The sequence below is a fragment of the Hesperophylax consimilis genome, chromosome 2 (genome assembly GCF_061612785.1).
Source record: "Hesperophylax consimilis isolate HC1 chromosome 2, BYU_Hcon_1.0, whole genome shotgun sequence".
In the NCBI taxonomy this organism is placed as follows: Eukaryota; Metazoa; Arthropoda; class Insecta; order Trichoptera; family Limnephilidae; genus Hesperophylax; species Hesperophylax consimilis.
In genome coordinates this window covers 9,537,331-9,559,112 of record NC_142837.1, presented here as the reverse complement: position 1 = coordinate 9,559,112, position 21,782 = coordinate 9,537,331, and the positions used below count along the sequence as shown (strand labels likewise).

Below are 21,782 nucleotides of genomic sequence, written 5' to 3'. Positions count from 1 at the left end.
ATTATCCCCACTCCCCATACCGATTCCAATGGAGCCGGCTGTGCTCGCGTATGGTCTCAAGTGAAATTTGAAAACGTGACGTCATCATTCTTGTGCGAACTATGGTCGAGGCATCATCGGTTCATTTTACGAAATAACACGGCAAAATGTTGACTTGTACTATGAAAACTTGTAAAAATAGATGTGAAAAAGAGAATAAACCCAATTGTCGTATTACATTCCATATATAAGCATTATTTTTACTTTATTTTAAGCATATTCACATCGTATAATATGAATCATTTGTTACTATCACATCGAGAAACGTCTGGACGCGAAACACAAAGCTGGTTGGTTGCTGGGAAGTAAATTATGAACATTTATAAAAGTGTCTTAACTAAATACTTAAACGAAATATTCGACTCTGAAAATAGAACCGAATTTTTTTGCCGAATTTGGACTTCGCAAATTTGTTCATAACGTGGCGAGTAATTTGCACTCCCATGTAAAAATGTCTATTCATTCAAAAGCAGATTTTACTTTTAAGAAGTAAATGGTGATATTATAATGCGAGATGCCTATTTACTGTCAGATTGATTTATTGACGAATCACAGTCAGCTTCACTCCCTTCGTTCTTCAACAGTTGATTTTACCCCTCGCCATTATCTTCTCGTCTATTAATTCCTATGTCTGTGGTTTTACCAGATAATGGGCCTTATTAATAAAGGTGTTTTAAATTTTACACAACTGATTAACAACCATTAATCTATCGCAAATGATGATAAAATTTAAAACATGTTTATTAGTAAAGGGAAATGTTTTTATTTATTAATAAAGTTTCCCCATGGTAGCTTATTACATTCAAGAAAAAAATCTCCAAAAATATACAATGTGATGAAGCCATACGAAAATTATTATTTAGAAATTTTTATAATTATAAAGATTAATTTTCCACTAAATAAGCTTTCGTCACAATGAAAATAAGTCATTGGAGGCTTTCCTGTAAACAAATACAGTGCTACAATTTTCAAAAATCTAAATTATGACATTTGACACAGTATTTGCGATGCACATTTTCATGCATAAAATAAATATGTATTATAAGAGACGAAACAACAAGCTAGAATAATATTAAGATACATTATTTCCTTGCCCAGCGAATAAAATATATTTTTTTTTTTTTTTTTTTTTTTTATTTATTATTGAACATTATAAATGATAACAATATGCAGACTTATAAATAATTTGTTCATTATTATTCTATTTCTCCATAAGTTGAGCTCCAGGAGCTCGTGTTTATGGGAGGAGTCTTTACATTTAGTTCTAATGATTTTTTAAACAATAATCAAAAACTTTTGAAATAAATACAAACATAATATTAACATAGGTACACAAATTAGAAAATTGTTTTTTTAAAGATAATTAAAATAATTCATCTTTTTACAGATTAAGTAAGCGTGAGGAAATTAAGGGTACAATATATCAAGAAAAATTTAGAAAAGTAGTTTTTTTTTAAAGACAATCAAATTAATATATATTTTTTACAGATTGAGTAAGTGTAAGAAAATTAGGGGTACAATATATCATTATCCAATTTTAGGGACTTAATTAACTTTTTGAATTGTTCATAATTCACAGTTTCGGTTACACTAATTTTATTTTTGGACAATAATATATTGTACCATCTCACACCTAAATACGAATAGTGGTGCTGAGCCGTGGTCGTTCTAAGCATAGGAATGGCTATTAAGCCATTTGTTTTGAATCTATTGCTTATGCTATCTGAGGGGTGAATTTTATAAATAAAATATTCTTTATAAATTTGATATAAGGCGATTCTCTTATACAATTCTGTCATAGATGGTACATTAAATTCCTGAAATATCTCTAAAGTAGGGGAGTCATATGGTTTTCTAAGGATGATTTTTATAATTATTCTTTGAATTGTAATTATGGGCTGTAAAGAAGCCTTAAAAGCCCCTCCCCACCCAATAATCCCGTACTGCAATAAGGACTGAATTAATGCATAATAGACAATTTTGATAGTTTTCTTATTTAAAATATTTCGTATATTATAGAAAATATAGATAAGTTTTCTTATTCTTTCAACAGTGAGATTAATATGGTCTTTCCATTTAACATTTTTATCTATTAAGATACCAAGATATTTTATATTGGATTTATGATTTAGTTTCGCGCAGTCCGTATTACATGTACCGTCATTTACACAGTTTTTAGAATGAATTGTTATGTTAATTAGGTTATTTGGCACATCTTCTTGTAGAGTGAAAGGAATACAATATGTTTTTTCTGTGTTAAGTGATAATAAATTGCCATCGAACCAATTTTTTATAACCGTCATATCCTGATTCGCTGCATTGGTAATTTCGTTCCATGTCTTTTTTTCGATAATTATTGCAGTGTCGTCAGCAAAGGATATAAGTTTACCATTAAGTGATAATTTAAACATATGGTTAACGTAAATTATAAATAAAATTGGTCCAATAACAGTCCCTTGGGGAATTCCAAATTCTAAAGTTTCATCTACGCTAAGTGAGTTATTAAGTTTTACTTTTTGGTTTCTTTGAGTTAGATAGCTTTGCAGCCAATACCTTACCTTACCAATAATACCGATATCATTTAATTTATTAATTAGTTTTGTATGGGAGATACTATCAAAAGCCTTACGTAAATCAATGAAAATGCCAAGGCATTTATTTTTTTTATCTAATGCACGGTATATAGTTGAAGTTAGTTCTGCAATGGCATCATGAGTGCCTAGTTTCTCTCTAAATCCAAATTGGCTAGGACTAATTATTTTATTATTTTCAATATAGTATAAAAGTTGCTTTAATTTTAATATGCTAGGAGCATTTTGTAATGTTCAAAATACCATAAAATCGAGGCAAGTACCGTAAACTACTAGCCACAGATATGCATACAACGTGTAAGTAAAATAGACATTTGCTACAACAATAATGATGTTGGTAATTGACAGATGTTTAGAAAATACGTTCTGTTGGGAATGCAAATAACTTCATGAGTTTTTTTTTTACAAACAGTCTCTAAAATTATTCTGATGGACACTAATTATTCCAAAAAATTACCATTAGATAGTTAGTTTATCTTTGATACAGATCCATCTCAAAGTCATATTTGGCCTATATCCAGGAGGTACTGATATGGTTTATATACCATTCCCCTGCAGTTGGTTAACCCCTAGTGGCGGCTCTTCTATGAGTTTAGTTTATCTTTGTTACAGATCCATCTCAGTCATATTTGGCCTATTTCCAGGAGATACTGATATGGTTCTAGAAACATTCCCCTGCAGTTGGTTAACCCCTAGTGGCGGCTCTTCTATGAGGATCATTTTCTCAATGACCTCCCAAAAATATACTGCAATAGCATTAACATAAAGGATTTAACAAACTACCCAATTATTAATTTAGTTTTAATATTCATGCAGATTCATACGTTTTTTAATATGTTCCAGTGCCATATAGCGTCCAAATGAGACCCTATTGTATATACCTACCGTGGGTCACTTTAAATTTTTTCCCCAAACTATCTCCTTTCTTTCTCTTTGCTCTACAGACAAAGGAGGTGAACACTGTCATATGTGATGTATGTTTAGTATCATACAAAAATTATTTTTAATGGGACATGACTGCGACGAGATATCTACGACCTGAGATTATTAAATTATTAGAGGGAGATGTGAAAAAATGCCAGTCGAAATTTAAACGATCCACCTTGACATTGAATATTAGTTCCTGAAATTATGTTTGTCATTGTTGAAGTAATTTAAAATATCAAATTCTGTGGATATCGTATTGAAAGAAATTGCAAACAATTCATTGAAAACTTGACTAACATATTCAAATAAAGTGACAATTAGTTTATGTTACAAGAGAGAAAAAAAAGTTATAATTTTTGTCATTTGATTTGTGGGTGTAGTAAAATGAATATATAGGTACTTTTGCTTTCATTATTTACTTTTCAAATCTACTTGTAAACAATGAACTGAGGTTGGAGTTAGTGGCGATTTGATAACTTTTAATAGGAAAAATAAAAAAATAGTAATAATTAGTTATATATATTATATAATTAGATAAATAATCTTAAATTATACAATATTGTACTACCGGCTTCAGAATATGTGAGTACCGGCAAATTAATTACATACATTGGCATTTTTATAATATTCACTACGCATTAGCAATATGTATCAACATTTCATATTCATTATTTTCGATTAACTTTCCACTTCTGGACCCCTAGAGCCGCCTCTGGTGATGGATGCCCTCATGATGGGTAGTCTAATAATGATGTGTGTATGTGTTGCAGGCAAGAACCTCTACAACAACGAGCATGTGGCCATCAAGATGGAGCAGATGAAGTCAAAGGCGCCACAGCTCCACTTAGAATATAGATTTTACAAATTACTGGGAACCCATGGTAAGTGACTAAATAGATTATGTAACCCCCCCCCCCCCCCCCATGTTCGCTCAAAACAAAACAATAGCTTGTATTCCCCATAATACAAAAACGTAATACAGAAACTATACATAAAATATTGAATTTATACACCAAATTTGAATGCTCTTTTATTTAGCCATTATAATCGTTTTATTGTCTTGTAATGAAATATATGTAGTGATTTAACAATTTTTTTAGTAGTTATGTGGATTACGAATTATTTCTTCTAAGAACATAACAATTTTTTTTATTTTTATATATTAACTCCACACAGGAGGCCCTGAAGAAAATAATTTCCCTCAGGGCCTATGTCATCTTTGGGGATGCTGTGTGGAGGGTCTTTTTGTGGAGAGGAAGGAGTGAACATGGGTCTTGAAGAGTCCCATGTTGTAGGAGGGAGGAAACACAGAGGCCGGCAGTTCGTTCCACAGCCGAGCTGTTGAACTTAAGAACGAATCGTAGAAGCGACCCGTTCTCATGTGACAAATGTCAACCGTGTACAAATGTTGGGCGCGCGTTTGGCGTGTATCCCGACTACGCACCGGTGTTGGATCATGAATCTATGCAATACTATGTAAAGTATCCGTCTGTATGACAAATTTCTGATATTAGTTGGGGCTATATTTACCGAGTTCGGGATGAAAGGAATTGCGTAATGGGAAAAAACATCTTAAAATGAATTTTTCATTTTGTACCAGAATACACTGAAAAATCAAAGTCAAGGGTGGGAAACAAAGTGTTTTTTTTCACATGACATACATAGATGGAAACCTTGGGTAGTCCCGATTACCCGGAACCAGTGGGACTATGGCATACCAATGGGTATGTCATGAGGCTGGGGATTGGATGTGGATGTCAGCTGATGGCGAGAGTGAAGTTGGGAAGCATCTCGGCTACAACCTGATTGATTGTTTGATTGCAGCGCCATCCAGTGCGGAGGGCATCCCAGATGTGTACTACTTTGGACCGTGCGGCAAATACAATGCGCTGGTCATGGAGCTCCTGGGCCCGTCCCTGGAGGACCTGTTTGACCTGTGCGGGCGCCGCTTCTCGCTGAAGACGGTGCTCATGATCGCCATGCAGCTGCTGCACCGCATCGAGTATGTGCACGGCCGCCACCTCATCTACAGGGACGTCAAGCCTGAGAACTTCTTGATAGGCAGGAACACCACCAAGCGGGAGAAGATTATACACATTATCGGTGAGTGTTATCCTAGTCTTGCTTCCCCTTGCCCATTGCTATCCGGTTACAACTAAGGACAGGTTGTTTCACACAAATTCAAATGTAACATTGTCGTCAAATGCAAAGTTGCCCCGTAAATGCCGATTATGCCAAATTGTGACTATCATGTTAACCCTTCAGGCTAATTTGTTCAAATCGTTGTCTCCCTTACTGTTATGTGAGAAATATGATCTGAACAGTGTTAGAAAGAGAAAACACCACCCTTTATATTCAAATCTAGAAGATAACCACAGAAGAATTAAAATGTGCACCTTTATGAAACCAAAGGTTCGGGCCTCAATTTGAAACTTGTGAGATTTTGTTTATTTTTTTATTAATTATTTTCTTATAAAACTACAAACAATAAGCGTAAAGAGAGACATTTAATATTTCAAAGAATATTATGTCCATTTCTAACTATCTGTACCCCGCCACGCGTTGCTATGGCTCAGTCTGTCTGCATAAAGAGGAACAATAGTGCGTGTTGCTTTTACGTCTAACAGGTGGCTCTGTTTTAAAATAAAGCATGTTCGTCCAACAGATTGCGCTGTTTTTCATGTTTTTACCTGTTACGGGTGACATGTATATAATATAGGTATATAGAAACACACGCGTATTCGAATGCAAAGTGGTGACAAAATTTCAAAGCAATCAGTGAAGAACTTTGGGAGATTTAAGATTTTGAACAAACGAACATTTACATTATTATTTATATAGATAATAAAATTAGAAAGCGTATTTTATCACCTTTCATAAACAGTTTTATAAATTCAGAAATATTCCATTTATTTGGATTTTATTGCAAAACATAAATACTCCGACTTTCTGACAGAAAATGCTTGAGGCCTGAAGAGTTCAACTCGTCAGATTATTACAATTTGATTTTCAAATTTGAAAGAAACAAAATGGCGCTGAATGGCCACTTGGTGACTTTGTCACACGTGAATTTCTGCAAAACACAAAACTGCGCCTTAGTGTTTCACTTAGCTTGGAGCGTTTCAAACTCTGACAATTAAATCAGCACCATGTAGACATTTTAATGGTTCCTCAGTTCTCGACGTGATTCCGCTTTTAATTGTTTATATGCCATACTTCCCCGCTGATCACAAACTGAAATGGTGCCAGAATCATCGGCTAACGCGGACTCTTTACATATACATAGAATAGAAAAGAAAACTAGGAGTGAATGGAAACAAATGTTTCGTGTAGCCCAATAGCCCAGCGCTTTGTCTCACTTACACTCGGCTGACATTGTAGATCTCCATCCCATTTTAATTTCGTAAGCATAGTTTTGTATTCGAAATTGATTCCTCGGTTGAGCTAGTATTTGGATCGTGAATGATGCCCATAAGGGATTTCTGGAGTTATAAAGTAAAGGTTGTAAAGATCCACTGTAACTTTTCTGATTTTCCACAATAAAAGTTTTTTGTTGGTCCTACATCTGAAAGTTAGTTATTTAATTTTCATACAAAAGTTGATATTTTAAAAAGCTCTAAAATAATCATTATTGAAAAATTAGTTGGAGTAGTTCACAAAAAATAAAATAAGGGCACATCCTTGTTACCAATTGCATACCTAATTTTACAGCTGTCCTAAATAGTCTATATTTAAAAAAGAAATAACTACATATTTAACCGCTCAAAATATCTCCACTTTGCCGACGATATCAAACTTTTCAGATCTATCAAAAGTTGTATCGATTCCATTCTTCTGCAGAATGATCTTGATTCTCTTGTCAAATGGTTGGAATTAAATAAATTACCCTTCAGCATCCAAAAATGCAGTGTAGTTACATTTACAAGATCCAAGATACATTTCTATTTCTAAAACGAGATTCGTGACCTTGGGGTGATCTTCGAAGCAAATCTCTCTTTCAAATCCCACATATCTGACATTGTCTCCCGCGCCAACAAAATGCTTGGATTTGTTCTTCGTAATGCGAGATCATTTACTAATGGAATTGCAATACGAAGAACATATGAAGCACTTGTCCGCAGCATCCTGGAATACAGCTCCATTATTTGGGCCCCTTCTAAACAAAACCATATCTTAGAAATAGAAAAAGTACAAAAAAGGTTTATGCGTTACCTGTATATGAGGGAATATACATACTATCTATCCTTGTTCTTAACAGGAATGCTCGATTTCAATACATTAGAAGCCTGCAGAAAAATATTTTTAGGCAAACACTTTTTTAAGTTAATCTCTGGTACAATACACAATCCGCCTATGTTGAAAGAGGTTAACTTTTATGTCCCTAACAATTATACTCGAGGGAGATCCCATGCCCTCCTATATGCTCCGAAAGCGAAGACTTCTGCCTATCAGAACGCGCCAATAAACAGAGCGACTCAACTGCTTAACGATTCTGCATTAGCCATCGACATTTTCAATGTCACCTACAGACAATTCAGTAACTATCTTTTAACATATTATTATGTGCAGAGCAGGCAGCATTCTGCTGATGCGCTCATATCTGATTTCACAACAAGTTTGACAGTAATTGAGTTGTTTTAAGTTTGAATTAAGTCCTTCTCTCCAAATGTGAATCCAATAGAGCTTTGAATTGATTTATATTTGTTGCATCGATGACATGTTGTGGGAGTTTGTTCCAAGCATCCACTACTCTATTTGCAAGGAAGTGTTTTCTAGGATTAGATGCAAAAGGCATTTATTTATATGTCACAAAATAGTAAAAGTGCCTCTGTAAACTTTTTAATTTGTAATCTTCTCCATGATATATTGGTGTATAACCGTTTTATGGAGAACATGAAAAATAAATATCTAGGCTGGATAAACCTGTTTGAGTCTTAACTCACGTCTTTTATTGGATGAAAGAACCCTCTGTTTAGTTGATTTGAACCTGTCCTTGTGTTATATATTTGTTAACAGAGTGTATGTGTTTTCAGATTTTGGACTGGCCAAGGAGTATATCGACCTGGAGACCAACAAGCACATTCCCTTCCGGGAGCACAAGTCCCTCACGGGTACGGCCAGATACATGTCCATCAACACTCACCTGGGGAAAGGTAATACATTCACTCGTATACATAGAAACTCACTCAAAGATTCCCTGAAATCACCCATCACTTGTAAAACCTTGTAATAGAATTTCACTGAAGCCCATTTCATTGTACCAACAACACAAAGCATAAATTGTGAAACTCTCTTGTAAGATTATTCAAGGGATTTATTTAACCGTTCTTCCATTGGCTATGGTTTCGCCCAAATATAATCCGCTAATAATGTCTTAATAATAATAGTGCCATTTTTGTGAAATGCCACCGAAAAGTCTTTTTGTATAAATTTTTTTTTCTTAAAATGACCTAAATAATGTAATTAGGCATTCAGTTATAGATTATAACATAATGAATTACAGTGAAACCTGCCTATAAGGTTCCCTCGTGAAAAGTTTTCATGCTTAAGAAGTTCTGTTTAGTTTCAGTCACTTTGTATGAATTTATTTGCATATGTATAGTTACAATAGTTGTCACAAAGTATCGTACTGTGAAGCAGGTACTGATTTGTGGGACAAATGTCGTGAATGAACAAGATAAAGATAATCTAGTTTGGGAGATATAACGATCCAATATCATTGTATTATTGTAGACTTTGATAGATGTGGGTAGATTAATAAAATAATATTATGTATTCAAGTGGATCCTGATAATGATAGCCGACACATCTCAGTATGATATAGATCAGACACAAGCCACCTCACATTGTTAGAATTTACAAAGATTGCACAATAGTTAAATAACAGAAATAGTTCTTTTGATTCGTCATATTGTTTTATCTATAAATATAATGATAACTTTCATCGTTTCACAAATTTGTGTTTTCCTGAAACGGCTAATTTTTATCTCTAAAAAGATTTTCCGTAGAGTACTTAACAGTGAAACTCTGTCAACTTCTGAGATGCCAATGCTAAATTTTCGCCCTGTGCCAGCTGATTCTATTTTCGTATTGACTTATTGTTTTTTGCAAAATTATGTTTTTGTAAATTGTCCTGTCCTGCCAGATAATTAATGAGCTTACTGAACAAAAAATAGTATATTATATACTGTAAGTAGTTTCACCCCAATAACTACTTATACATATTAGGAAAATAATTTTTTTAACTGTGATTTTTTTATCGACAACGGCGGCGCACAAGATTGTAAATATACCGTGGGCTTTCTGCGAATAAGCATTAAGTCAAAAATACTAGTTTCGAGATAGTGGAATTTGAAAATTTGAGTTACATAAAAAAAATTTAAGTGACTTGAAGTCATTATTGTGACGAATAGAGCATAATACGTGCCCGCATGTTTTATCCAAAAATAACAGAATTTCTCTTACTTTTTTTTTTTAAACTCGAAGAGTATTGCATGACTTAATGCTTTTTCGCTGATATTATGGCAAACACAGAAGAAAAAATAGTTTCATGGTGTTACATTTTTATTTTAATAATATTTTTTGACGAAATAAACATTCACATTTGGAAAGTGGTTCATGGGGCACCGCTGCCCCAAGAACCACTTATTGGATAACCTTCACCTCTGCCATAGGTGGCCCCGAGTGCTTCGCTGCATTTGGTGACTTTGCAGGGGTGTCCGGTTTCGGTTGACCTGGATCGGAAGAGACTGATTGAGTGTGACCATTTGACCTCACAACTTTTTGTCAACTGCCAAGAAATCATTTTCGTTTACTTTTCTAGCCATTTTTATTATGTTTGCCACTCTTGACATCATTTTTGCAAATAATTATTCAATTTAATCAGCAAGAAACTAACTTCCAAAACTACTGTAACGGCCGTTGTTCCCAACATTTCGAACGATCAATCTCAGGGTCCGATCAGCCAAGTGATTTATTCAGTAACATTCGATTCGCCTGTTTCCAAACATCTTTACTGTTGATTAATAGACAATAAAATGACATCAAAGTTAAAACTTTCTACGCTAAATTAACATTGACCAATTAATTATTGTATTTATTATTAATGCATATATTTTTTTAAGTACTGTAATATGTAAAAAGATATTTTATATTTAAGCGTATGAAATATGTTAAAAATAAAGTATTAGCTTTACTTTAATGCCACCGTGCCTTGGGCTCGCAAATATGTTTCACTCTGTTGACACTTTTTATAAGTAGTCATTTACTGAGGCAAGCTTAATCCAGTAGTTTGGCTTCCTTAAATTGGTTGATCACTCAGTTGTCACTTTTACGTTGGAAAGAGCATAGTTGTGCGTTTGAGCAGTGTTGAGCCAAAATTTCGGCTCAGCAGTTGATCAGTAGGATTGGGAAGAACGGCCGTTAGATTTCGAATATCACAGATATCCATATACAAAAAAAAAAATCTTTCAACGAAATTGCACTTTGTCTGACTTAGTGTGGTTTGATATACCGTATTAGACAGTTTACATGATGTGCGTTAGTGCTCATTCACTGAAAAGATTTCTGCATAATCAACTTATTTCACATAGTAACTGGAAAAGTATTATAGATACGACTTGGTGCGTAGACTAAAGAGAGGCCACAGAACAATATTACTGCATCATTAAGGCGATGCCATACGTAATGCAAAATCATGTATTTTTGGTTTGAAAATTTAGTCGCCTAGAAATGTTTCAGATGCTTTAATTAAATACTGCGAGTAGAATACATCTTGGCCTTTGAAATAATCGAGTATTTTTTAGATAAGTCTTTTTATAAGCCCAGAAAAAAATAATGTACAGGCCTATAAAAACTGCTTTAAAGTTTAAAATCTCCTACTTACGAACCCATTTTCGGTTATGATTTTACTGTATAATGTTGTAAATTAAGTTATTTATTGAATGATCGAATAAAAAATAAATATTTATGCCACAACATCCACAAAATAAAATAAAAGCCACTTTTTGGCCATGTTTTTTTCTTGCATAAATCAAAACAGGCGGATGTTGTTAAGCTGGAATTTAAACCTTATCGCCATCTACGAAAGGGTTGTTATTGATAGCGGCTCAATTTAAAATATTACACGACGTAGTGCATCACCTTAAGTCGAATCAGCTAAATTTTGACTTGACGCTTTTTCGCAATAAGAGGATAAGAAATTTTCCAAGGGACTAGAAAAAGAACTTATAAAGCAGGAAATCCTTATATGTGGGATAAATTTGGCCATTCTTCAAGGGACAGAAATACCTAGTTTTAAATTTAATTTTTTGTGGTTTTGTAAAATAATTCAAATTATGAAAGCGATAGTTGATTAATTTTAATTAAAAAGCTGTAAAGTTGTATTTAAGGAGCAAACTGAGATGGCGAATTACAGCAAATATCGTAATGTTTTTACTAAGATATCCACTTTTGAGTGAGATGTTTCATAATTATTCATTGACAATATTTGGTACGTCGAACAGATTTCTGTGTTCATTCAGGTATGCTCGATGGCCTCCGTAGCCTTGGGGTAAGGCTCTCGACTAGCAATCCGAAGGTCACGGTTTAAAATCCCGGCGTGCGCAATAATTTTTATTTGATGTATTTGGGGATGCCATAGTCTTACTGGCTCCAGAAGGTTGGGAGCAATTGAGACTGGATGAACATTAACTCCCCACAAAATATTTTTTCCTCAGAGCCAATGTCCTCTCTGGGGATGCTGTGTGGAGGGTTTTTGGAGTAGAGGAGGAGTGAGCATGGGTCTTGAAGAGATCCATTTTGTAGGAAGGAGGAAACCAAGCCGACAAATCGTTCCACAGCCGAGGTGTTGCACTCAAAAATGAGTTGTAGAAACGTCCCGTTCTCACAAATTTGTACAAATGTTGGGTGCGTATTTGGCGTGTTTCCCAACTATGCTCCGATGCCGAAAGGATTGCAGACGCTAATTCCTCGGAGCATTTTCCATTGAAATACCTGTGGAACACAAACAGCATTCCCACCTGACGCCTGTGTTCTAATGATTGCAATCCGTTTGTTAAAATAGGGGAAGCTATCAAACAGACCACTTGTTTCTGCACAGAGTCTAGTATGTTGGGGCTCCAGACCAGAGGTGGCTACCAAATTCAACTGTGGGGTGCACTTGTAATTTGTACAGGGTCTTCAGAAGGATATCCCCAATATACATTTTATTATGCGAATACCGCACTAGAGTCCCAACTACTCCCAACCGTCTGGAGCCAGTGAGACTATTGCATCTCTTATTGGGTAGGTTGTGAGGCTAAAGGTAGTGCGGTGGAGATGGGGAAGAGGGAGGTAGAGGTGTACCTGTCTATTCAGATCTGATAACTATATCTATTTGGTATAGCACCATAGCCATTTCAAGCAACGTTTCAATTCTGAATGGCGATACACCAGGCGAGTACCTTCCACTCTGGAACGCGCCGCAGCCTATACTGTAATAAATTGTGAAATAACACAAGTTAAGCTGTAAAAATGTTATTTATTAATATAAACATTTTCCATGAAACATGTTTTACAAGATTTACTGCAAAATACACTGACAACAAAAGGTGGTTTGCTTTGTACTTTTTATGTGTAGTAATAAACACTAATAATTACTTATGTTAAGCTGACTCCAAAACAGGGGAGCATTGTCAGAAGAGTGAAAGAAACCTTATTTTGCCTAGCTGGCGGCTCTTTGGCTTTGGTAATATCAATTTTAACCAAGGACACACACTCTTCTACCCACGGAGTGGAGAACTTGTGTACTTATAAATACATATTATGACTGTTTCTTTTAATACCAATTATTTGACATTTCCTTGAAATTAAACAGAAAATCAAAGAAGTCCTATAAGTATGTATTATTCTCACCCTCCGTCACATCATTACTGCCCTTCAAATTGGTTGATATAAATATATTCTAAGAATATCTCACTCTACACCTCTTTTTGATTACTTATAAAGCAATTGGATTTGTGATTGTCAATGCTGATTGTGCGATCAACGAATTCTATCGCTATCATCGCCTTATCCTAAATTCTTCATGACTTATTTCATTAAATTATCTGAACTTATCGATCAATTATTATTCTCGAGTTTATCACATTACACAATACTAAATAAGAATGAAGGAAGCTGTGCTTTCCACAACTACATGTTTTATTTGAGTGTGCAATTGAAATCTTTAATCTCTAAATAGGCGCTATCCGCGTCTGTCTGTTTGTGCACTTAGTTCTTTTAATCTACCCAATGTATTTTGAAAAGGTTTTCACTATCATTTAGAGAATTTCTTCCGTAAGGTTTATATATACAGGGTGTATCGGCACTAACCCGACAAACTTTAACCAGCTATTCCTTAGCACATTTGGAGTAAAAAATGTTATGTACACTTTGCTGTCCGGTAACATTTTTTTTCTTTTAAAAACAAAAAATAAATAAAATTTCCACACTCCGCTACTGCCCACAGTATAGGGGTAAAATAATTGGCAACGCCGCGCTACTGTCATCTCTTTCACACATATTCTGTCTCAAGTCCCGTGTGGTTCCCGCCACCCCGTCTCGTATCAGTGGTCAGTGCTGTTTTGGGAGTTCGCATGTCATCAAGTTTCTAGTTTCGTTTTTGTTTTGTTATCTAAGTTTTTACTGTTGAAATATGCCCCTCAATTATCCACCTGCCGAGCAAGCAGATATTGTTTTTGTTTATGGATTTTGCAATGGAAATTCACGAGCAGCCGTAAGGGAGTATCGCATGAGGTTTCCTGGAAGACGCGTCCCACACCATGCTACCTTTGTCCAGGTTTGTACCCTATCAATTGTTTATTGAAACTATTTACATTCATTGATAATGCCAAAAAGCGCTTTTGAAATTTAAACTGGGAACATTAAAAACATAACAAGGGGCCACCAACTTTAAAAATGTAAATTGTACTTTAGGTGATTTGTGTTCAGTGGTCACTAAACGGCGTTTTAAAAAGTTAATTAATTTTAATCTCTAATAAATGCATCATTCACTGCAATTGAATTCACTCCCTTTCTCACCATGGGATTATTTAAATTACTTGAATTCAATTTCACCCCTGTGAATCCAAGATATCAACCGTACCTAGTTAAGAAAATTATAATTTAAAACACTTTGTTATACATTTTACTATAAAAAAATGAAATAAATGAAGAGAAAACGTAAGTTTTCTGATATGTGCCTAAAATAAGTGTTCTTTAAAAATAAAATGAGTGAAAAAGCCCGCGATTGTTTATTTGACATTATTACTGAGCTGAATAATAAAAGCAGTTGTTATTTGTTGTTTTGTTTCAGATGTATCAACAATTGCGTGACTGTGGCATCGGACGGATTGAAGGCGCCGGCGGAGGACACAACATCGTTCCTGTGGCAGTTGAGGAGAGAATCCTGAACTTAATTACCGAAGACCCCACGCTGTCCGTGCGTCGGGTCGCTCTGATGATAGGACACAGGGAACACATGGCGGTATGGAGAGTTCTGAAGAAGCACGGGCTCAAACCTTTTCACTATAGGCGCTGCCAAGGCCTCATGGAGAATGACCACTTTTCCAGAGTCGTGTACTGCAGAAGAATGCTGCATAATGTCATAAGAGATGCAGACTTCATGAAAAACATATTGTTTACCGACGAAGCACAGTTCACTAAAACAGGAGTGCTAAATGTGCACAACTTGCACCATTGGGCTGAACAAAACCCCAAGCTTGTTCGGGAGTCGTCGAGCCAGGACAGATTTTCCATCAACATGTGGGCAGGAATCCTGGGAAATCAAATACTCGGTCCAATCGAGTTGCCTCCCAGACTAAATGGACCGATGTATTTGGAGTTCTTACAAGTGCAACTGGGCGAGATTCTGGAAGATGTGAACCTCGAATTACTACGGAGAATGTGGTTCCAGCACGATGGAGCCCCACCACACTATTCGATTGCCGTGCGGAACTACTTGGATGTCGAGTTTCCTGGTCGTTGGATAGGCCGTGGAAGTCCGGCCATTGCTTGGCCACCAAGATCACCCGACCTGACCCCCCTGGATTACTACCTGTGGGGGGCTCTCAAGGAAAAAGTGTATGCTAAGCCAATAGCCTCAAGAGAGCAACTGCTCGAACGAGTGATGGAAGCCGCTGCAGAAATTAAAGCAAATCCTGCAAACTTAAATAATCAAAATATAACAAGACTACACGCTTGCATCGAAAATAATGGTAGTCACTTCGAACAAATGCTCCAATAAAAAAATTAACATAAACTACATGTCCGCATTTTCATTTATTATTTATTGGTAAAATTCTCACAATGTCATTCATTTACACATCAATATTACCTACATATCAATATTTAATAAAATCTGTAGAAGAGTATGCCCGTCGGCATTCAACAAGTTTTTCGACAAGTGTGTCGAAAAGCGTCTTCTCTCTTTCCTACACACTAAATATTAATGGTTAAAAATGAGACGACTGATGCTTGTAAGCGCGCCAATACGTAAAAACAACGAAACTCGAATAAGAATTGCCAGGTGGGTTTTTTAATCGCTTTAATCTGACTTTAAACAATAATTAAACACGTAAAAATTATTTAATATAATATTACAGTACAGTACTTTGAACCTTCGCAATAAATTTATTTGATTTTAAGTTTAGTTTGTAGAACTCCATTTCAATTTAGAGATTTTTTTTATTTTAACAGTCTTATTAAAAAATTTATAAAAACAGTGTGTTTATAAACAAGTTCTGCTAGTTGTAATTATTATTACGCGTGACAGCTGTTTCACCTTCTGACGGCATTATCAAACTTTGGTAAAGCCACTTACAGACGACGTAAGTGATAACTTTCTTTTTTTATTATTCTGGCTTTATTGATTTCCGAGTAAATTGTCGTAAATTATTATTTGCTAATCCCAATATTATTTGCTAATGCTAATAATTAAGTGAAATTTTAAACAATGCAATAATAGGATTATTGCATTGTTAATTTCACTTAATGTCGTTGGTATTTCCAACTGATGACTCAGGGGTTTATTTCCCTGAATAATTAAGTATTTTGGGGTCTAATTATTATGCATTTCATTACATCCGATAATTTAAACAATTTTTATGTTGAATTGGGGTAAGTTTTATGGCTAAGGGAAGGAGTGGAAGGTGAGGAAGTACCTGGATATTCAGATCTGGTCACCAAATACGGCTAGTCATTTCAAGCAACGTTTAAATTCTAAACCTGGATATTCAGATCTGGTCACCAAATACGGCTAGTCATTTCAAGCAACGTTTAAATTCTGAACCTGGATATTCAGATCTGGTCACCAAATACGGCTAGTCATTTCAAGTAACGTTTAAATTCTAAACCTGGATATTCAGATCTGGTCACCAAATACGGCTAGTCATTTCAAGCAACGTTTAAATTCTGAACCTGGATATTCAGATCTGGTCACCAAATACGGCTAGTCATTTCAAGCAACGTTTAAATTCTAAACCTGGATATTCAGATCTGGTCACCAAATACGGCTAGTCATTTCAAGCAACGTTTAAATTCTGAACCTGGATATTCAGATCTGGTCACCAAATACGGCTAGTCATTTCAAGCAACGTTTAAATTCTAAACCTGGATATTCAGATCTGGTCACCAAATACGGCTAGTCATTTCAAGCAACGTTTAAATTCTGAACCTGGATATTCAGATCTGGTCACCAAATACGGCTAGTCATTTCAAGCAACGTTTAAATTCTGAATTAATTAATCAATTACGAAAAAGCGTGGGGTTAAGAATATTTTTTTTAAATTATAGTTGTAATTTATTGTCGATTTTTTAAAAAAATTGCGATATTTTAAATAAAATTTAATAATTATTGTTTAAATAAATTAGCAATCTGGCAGCATTCATTTGCAGGTGGTCAATCCAATGCAGTCATGACGTTTGTGTGAGTGCTTTCCTTTGTCTCAGTGTGTTGCGCAGCAGTTTTATATGAACCGTTTTTTGATTCATCGGGATTGTTTTTAAAACTATACATTCTTTGTACCTTCAAATTAGTGGAAATAAACTTAAGTGTGTCAAGCTGCTCGTTATATTCCGGTAATTCTGGAAGGCTTTTAACATAAGCAATAATATTCATAAATCACATTCCGCGAAGTTGTAAATAACTAAATTTATTAAAAAATATACGTTGTAGGATAGCCTAGCAAGTAACATTTTGACAGAGCACTTACGGTGATTTAAAAAACAACGGCGCTGTTCAAATAATCCAATTATTATTATTGATAAGTACCTAAGTGAGGAAAATTGTTTTTAAAAGTGCTCAGAATTATTGGACTTCGATTATAAATTCAGGAAATCTACTAATTAGTTTCTTAGTTTCAAAATTAGACTATTTAATACGTGAAACGCGTAAGAGGTGAAACCAAAGCATTCCAGAGGTGAAACAATTTAGATACAAAAATAAAACTGATGTGTACAATACAAGAAGACAATCAGTGATTCGCATACGAAAAATGTGAATAATCATTATTGTTAAATAAAATATTTCTTTTCTGGTACTGGATTATGTAATACGGGCTTCGTTCGCAGCAACACGCGAGAGTTGCGATGTTGCTTTCAAATTTTGACAAAGGATAAAACAGTGGTGACATGTGGTGAAAATATGTTTAATTAATTTTTTATTAAAAAAAAACGTTACCGGACAGCAAAGTGCACATAACATTTTTTACTCCAAATGTGCTAAGGAATAGCTGGTTAAAGTTTGTCGGGTTAGTGCCGATACACCCTGTATATATATATTTTTTTTTTTTTTAATAATAGAAATACAAACATTCCCGGGTTACGAATAACCTGACAATATTTGAAAATCTCCTACTTCCACCACAGTAAGCTGAAAATGTTGCTTGTGTTGTGATGGAGGACTTAGCCAGCCGAGGAATTGAACACACTACGCCTGGGTGGGACCCAAACGCGATGTCAACTCGGCCACCGACCGGTCTGATATATAATACATGCATAATATAAATATAGAAGGTAGAGAAAATTAGATGTTTTGTAATCAAGTAATTACATTGCTAATGCTGGCTAAACCTTTGAGATACATCAAAATAATGTACTACGGAATTGTATATCTTAAAAAGGTCTACAGAAAAGTCTGTAATAGTATATGTCTATCACCTAAGTATAACCCCCAACTATGCCGGGTACATGTCATAAATTATAAGAATACAGTGTATTTCTTTTAAGGCTTTCCAAGGGACCGGAAAACAAACTTCAAAACAGAATAGATTCATTGCCAACTCCGTCATCTGGCAGAGTTCGAATGTTTTGAGATTTTTTGAAATCTTTCATTGCTCGGTGTTCACCCGGCATCTGTTGTATAATTTTGTTTTTATGCGGCCCTTGTGAAACTAATAAGACAAAATTGAAATAATACTAATTTTATAAGCTTTAGAGATAATTAAAAAAACATAGAAGTTTTTCGAGCCTTCACTGTCCAAGGCTGGCAGTGAAGCCGTTAAGCGAGTTTTAGTCAATATTTTTTTTATATTAGTAGATTATTTTACATTTTTTAATAACGAATGACAGACATTCCCGGAACATTGACATTATACTACTACTAAGGCTACTCTACTCTGCAACTTTAAAATCATTTTGATGATGGACCTTTAGGGTAATGAGATCCGCCCTTTGCACCTTATAGCCAACATTTGGATCAACCTTGCAGCGTTCAAGATTATAAAATCCTGTCTTAAGTGTGGTTGTCTATTTGCAGAGCAATCCCGGCGTGACGACCTGGAAGCTCTGGGGCACATGTTCATGTACTTCCTGCGCGGCTCGCTGCCCTGGCAGGGGCTGAAGGCGGAGACGCTCAAGGAGCGCTACCAGAAGATCGGTGATACGAAGCGTGCCACGCCCATCGAGGCGCTGTGCGAGGGTCACCCTGAGGAGCTGGCCACCTACCTGCGCTATGTGCGCCGTCTCGACTTTTTCGAGACGCCCGACTACGAGCAGCTGCGCCGCATGTTCCGGGAGCTCTTTGAGCGAAGGGGATACCTCGATGATGGGGACTTTGACTGGACCGGCAAAACCATGGTACGCACTTTACTTATTTATATCTACAGCCAATCTAAGAAGTACACTAATAATAATAAATGTAATAATTGGTTGATTTGTATAGCGCCATTTTTGTGAAAAAAATCACCTCAAGGGCACTTTACAACATTATTTATCTAACCTTCGAGTTGTTACTAAGACTTATGACTAGTGACTAACAATATAAAGACTTATAACAAGTGACTTGCAATTTAACAATTAAATAGTTGAAGTTTTCTATTATTACTGATAAGAAGACGGTCTGCGCAGCTCCTCTAAGCACTCAGACTACCTGAACCCCCGACAGTAACCCAGTTCCTTCACTAGGGTTGTCGTTGGATGTTCGGCTATGTCCCCTGGTTCTAATTTCACCAGAAGTAAGGAACAATTGAGCTAACTTCAGGCACAGGGACGCCTTATCTCTTCAGTAGATCTTATCATGGTTCATTTTAACTTTAATTATATTATGACTGTTGATGGAATCGCACTGATATTTGTTTGAATAGTTTAGGTTGTAAAAGCGCAACATATTCACCCCAACATAATAAAGATGGACGCCAGAGGAGCTTTTACCCCCAAGATGTGGTTCTTAGCAGAGTTTAAATCAAAAGATATTATCTAATAATCGGGATGTAAAATAATGGTATGACCCTTTTGATAATGCAGGGAGTTTTTTTGCCAGCTGCGACACCTATTGATTTTACTATGAATTGTATTGTCAGTGAACAATATCTTAGCTCCGAACCTCTTCAAATTTATACAGAGAATATTGTGTTAGTCATGTTTTGCATGCTTGTTGGTTGTATAGTCTAGTATGTTGTTGTTGTAATGGCAGCCGGCCAATCTTCACATCATGCGCCAGCTGCGCAACGCGCCTCCCTCCAACGTGGGCAAGACCAAGTCCGACAAGGCAAGCTGTTCACCCGGCGTGTGTCCGTAGCCCAGCTAGAACACTGTGTGACCCCGCTTCAGCCAAACAAACACCAACCTTTGTTGGTTGTATAGTCTAGTATGTTGTTGTTGTAATGGCAGCCGGCCAATCTTCACATCATGCGCCAGCTGCGCAACGCGCCTCCCTCCAACGTGGGCAAGACCAAGTCCGACAAGGCAAGCTGTTCACCCGGCGTGTGTCCGTAGCCCAGCTAGAACACTGTGTGACCCCGCTTCAGCCAAACAAACACCAACCTTTGTTGGTTGTATAGTCTAGTATGTTGTTGTTGTAATGGCAGCCGGCCAATCTTCACATCATGCGCCAGCTGCGCAACGCGCCTCCCTCCAACGTGGGCAAGACCAAGTCTGACAAGGCAAGCTGTTCACCTGGCGTGTGTCCGTAGCCCAGCTAGAACACTGTGTGACCCCGCTTCAGCCAAACAAACAAACAAACCAACCTTTGCCCGAACTCACTTCTACATAAACACTTTCCAATACTCGAATTGCTGCCATTTTGTCATTGTCTCTTGTAGAAATTTGCTTAGCCCTTTTGACCTCATCCGTTTTTTAATAATATAATATAATATACATAACTATTTGGATGACAATATCTTACTATGTACCATTATTGTTTCCTGTGTCATTGAATTATATAAAATCAATGTTTTATTTGTGATATTTTAGATCGGCGCTATTAGGGTTTCACGTGTTTGACAGTCAATAGAATATATGTAAATAGTGAATCTTTTTAAGACATTTTACCGCTACGGCTGTCTGTCAGATTCAGATTTACAAAATTATACGATTTATTTTCGCAAAAATCTATTTATTCTTAACACATTGTGATGGGGCAGTTTTCGGCCGCGTACTAGTGCTGGTAACGGGTGATTTTTCGCGTAATTTCGCGCTAACGTAGACCTCTAGAAAAATTGCGATAACTTCAAAAATATTTGTTTGATTTCAATAATTCTTATTTATTTTATTTCATTTTATTTTATTATATTTAGAAATGTATTCTTCATCGTTAAACTAGTGCAGAATTTCACATAATTTCACTTTATTTTACAAATTATACACAAAAATTATTTCTAAATGTAAAATAAAAATTAGTATTGTTCTAGGGTGTGATATCTTTCAAAACATTTGCCCCTGTGTAGGGGAACTTCACAAAATTTGCATATGAAGCATGTTTCACTACGC

General features: G+C 35.7%; 1 protein-coding gene across 4 annotated transcripts in view; it reads left to right on the top strand.

Annotated features, from left to right (window-relative positions):
* Nucleotides 1-21,782, top strand: part of gish (casein kinase I gish) — a 38,667-nt gene that overhangs the window by 8,430 nt on the left and 8,455 nt on the right. For 3 of the 4 annotated variants that reach the window (XM_089641149.1, XM_089641142.1, XM_089641133.1), the window contains exons 4-7: nucleotides 4,328-4,438; nucleotides 5,382-5,660; nucleotides 8,591-8,710; nucleotides 19,333-19,652. In XM_089641149.1, the coding sequence (XP_089497275.1) occupies nucleotides 4,328-4,438; nucleotides 5,382-5,660; nucleotides 8,591-8,710; nucleotides 19,333-19,652 (830 nt within the window). Of the gene's footprint in view, nucleotides 1-4,327; nucleotides 4,439-5,381; nucleotides 5,661-8,590; nucleotides 8,711-19,332; nucleotides 19,653-20,487; nucleotides 20,563-21,782 lie in introns of all 4 variants that reach the window. The other variant, XM_089641158.1, reaches the window with a different exon arrangement.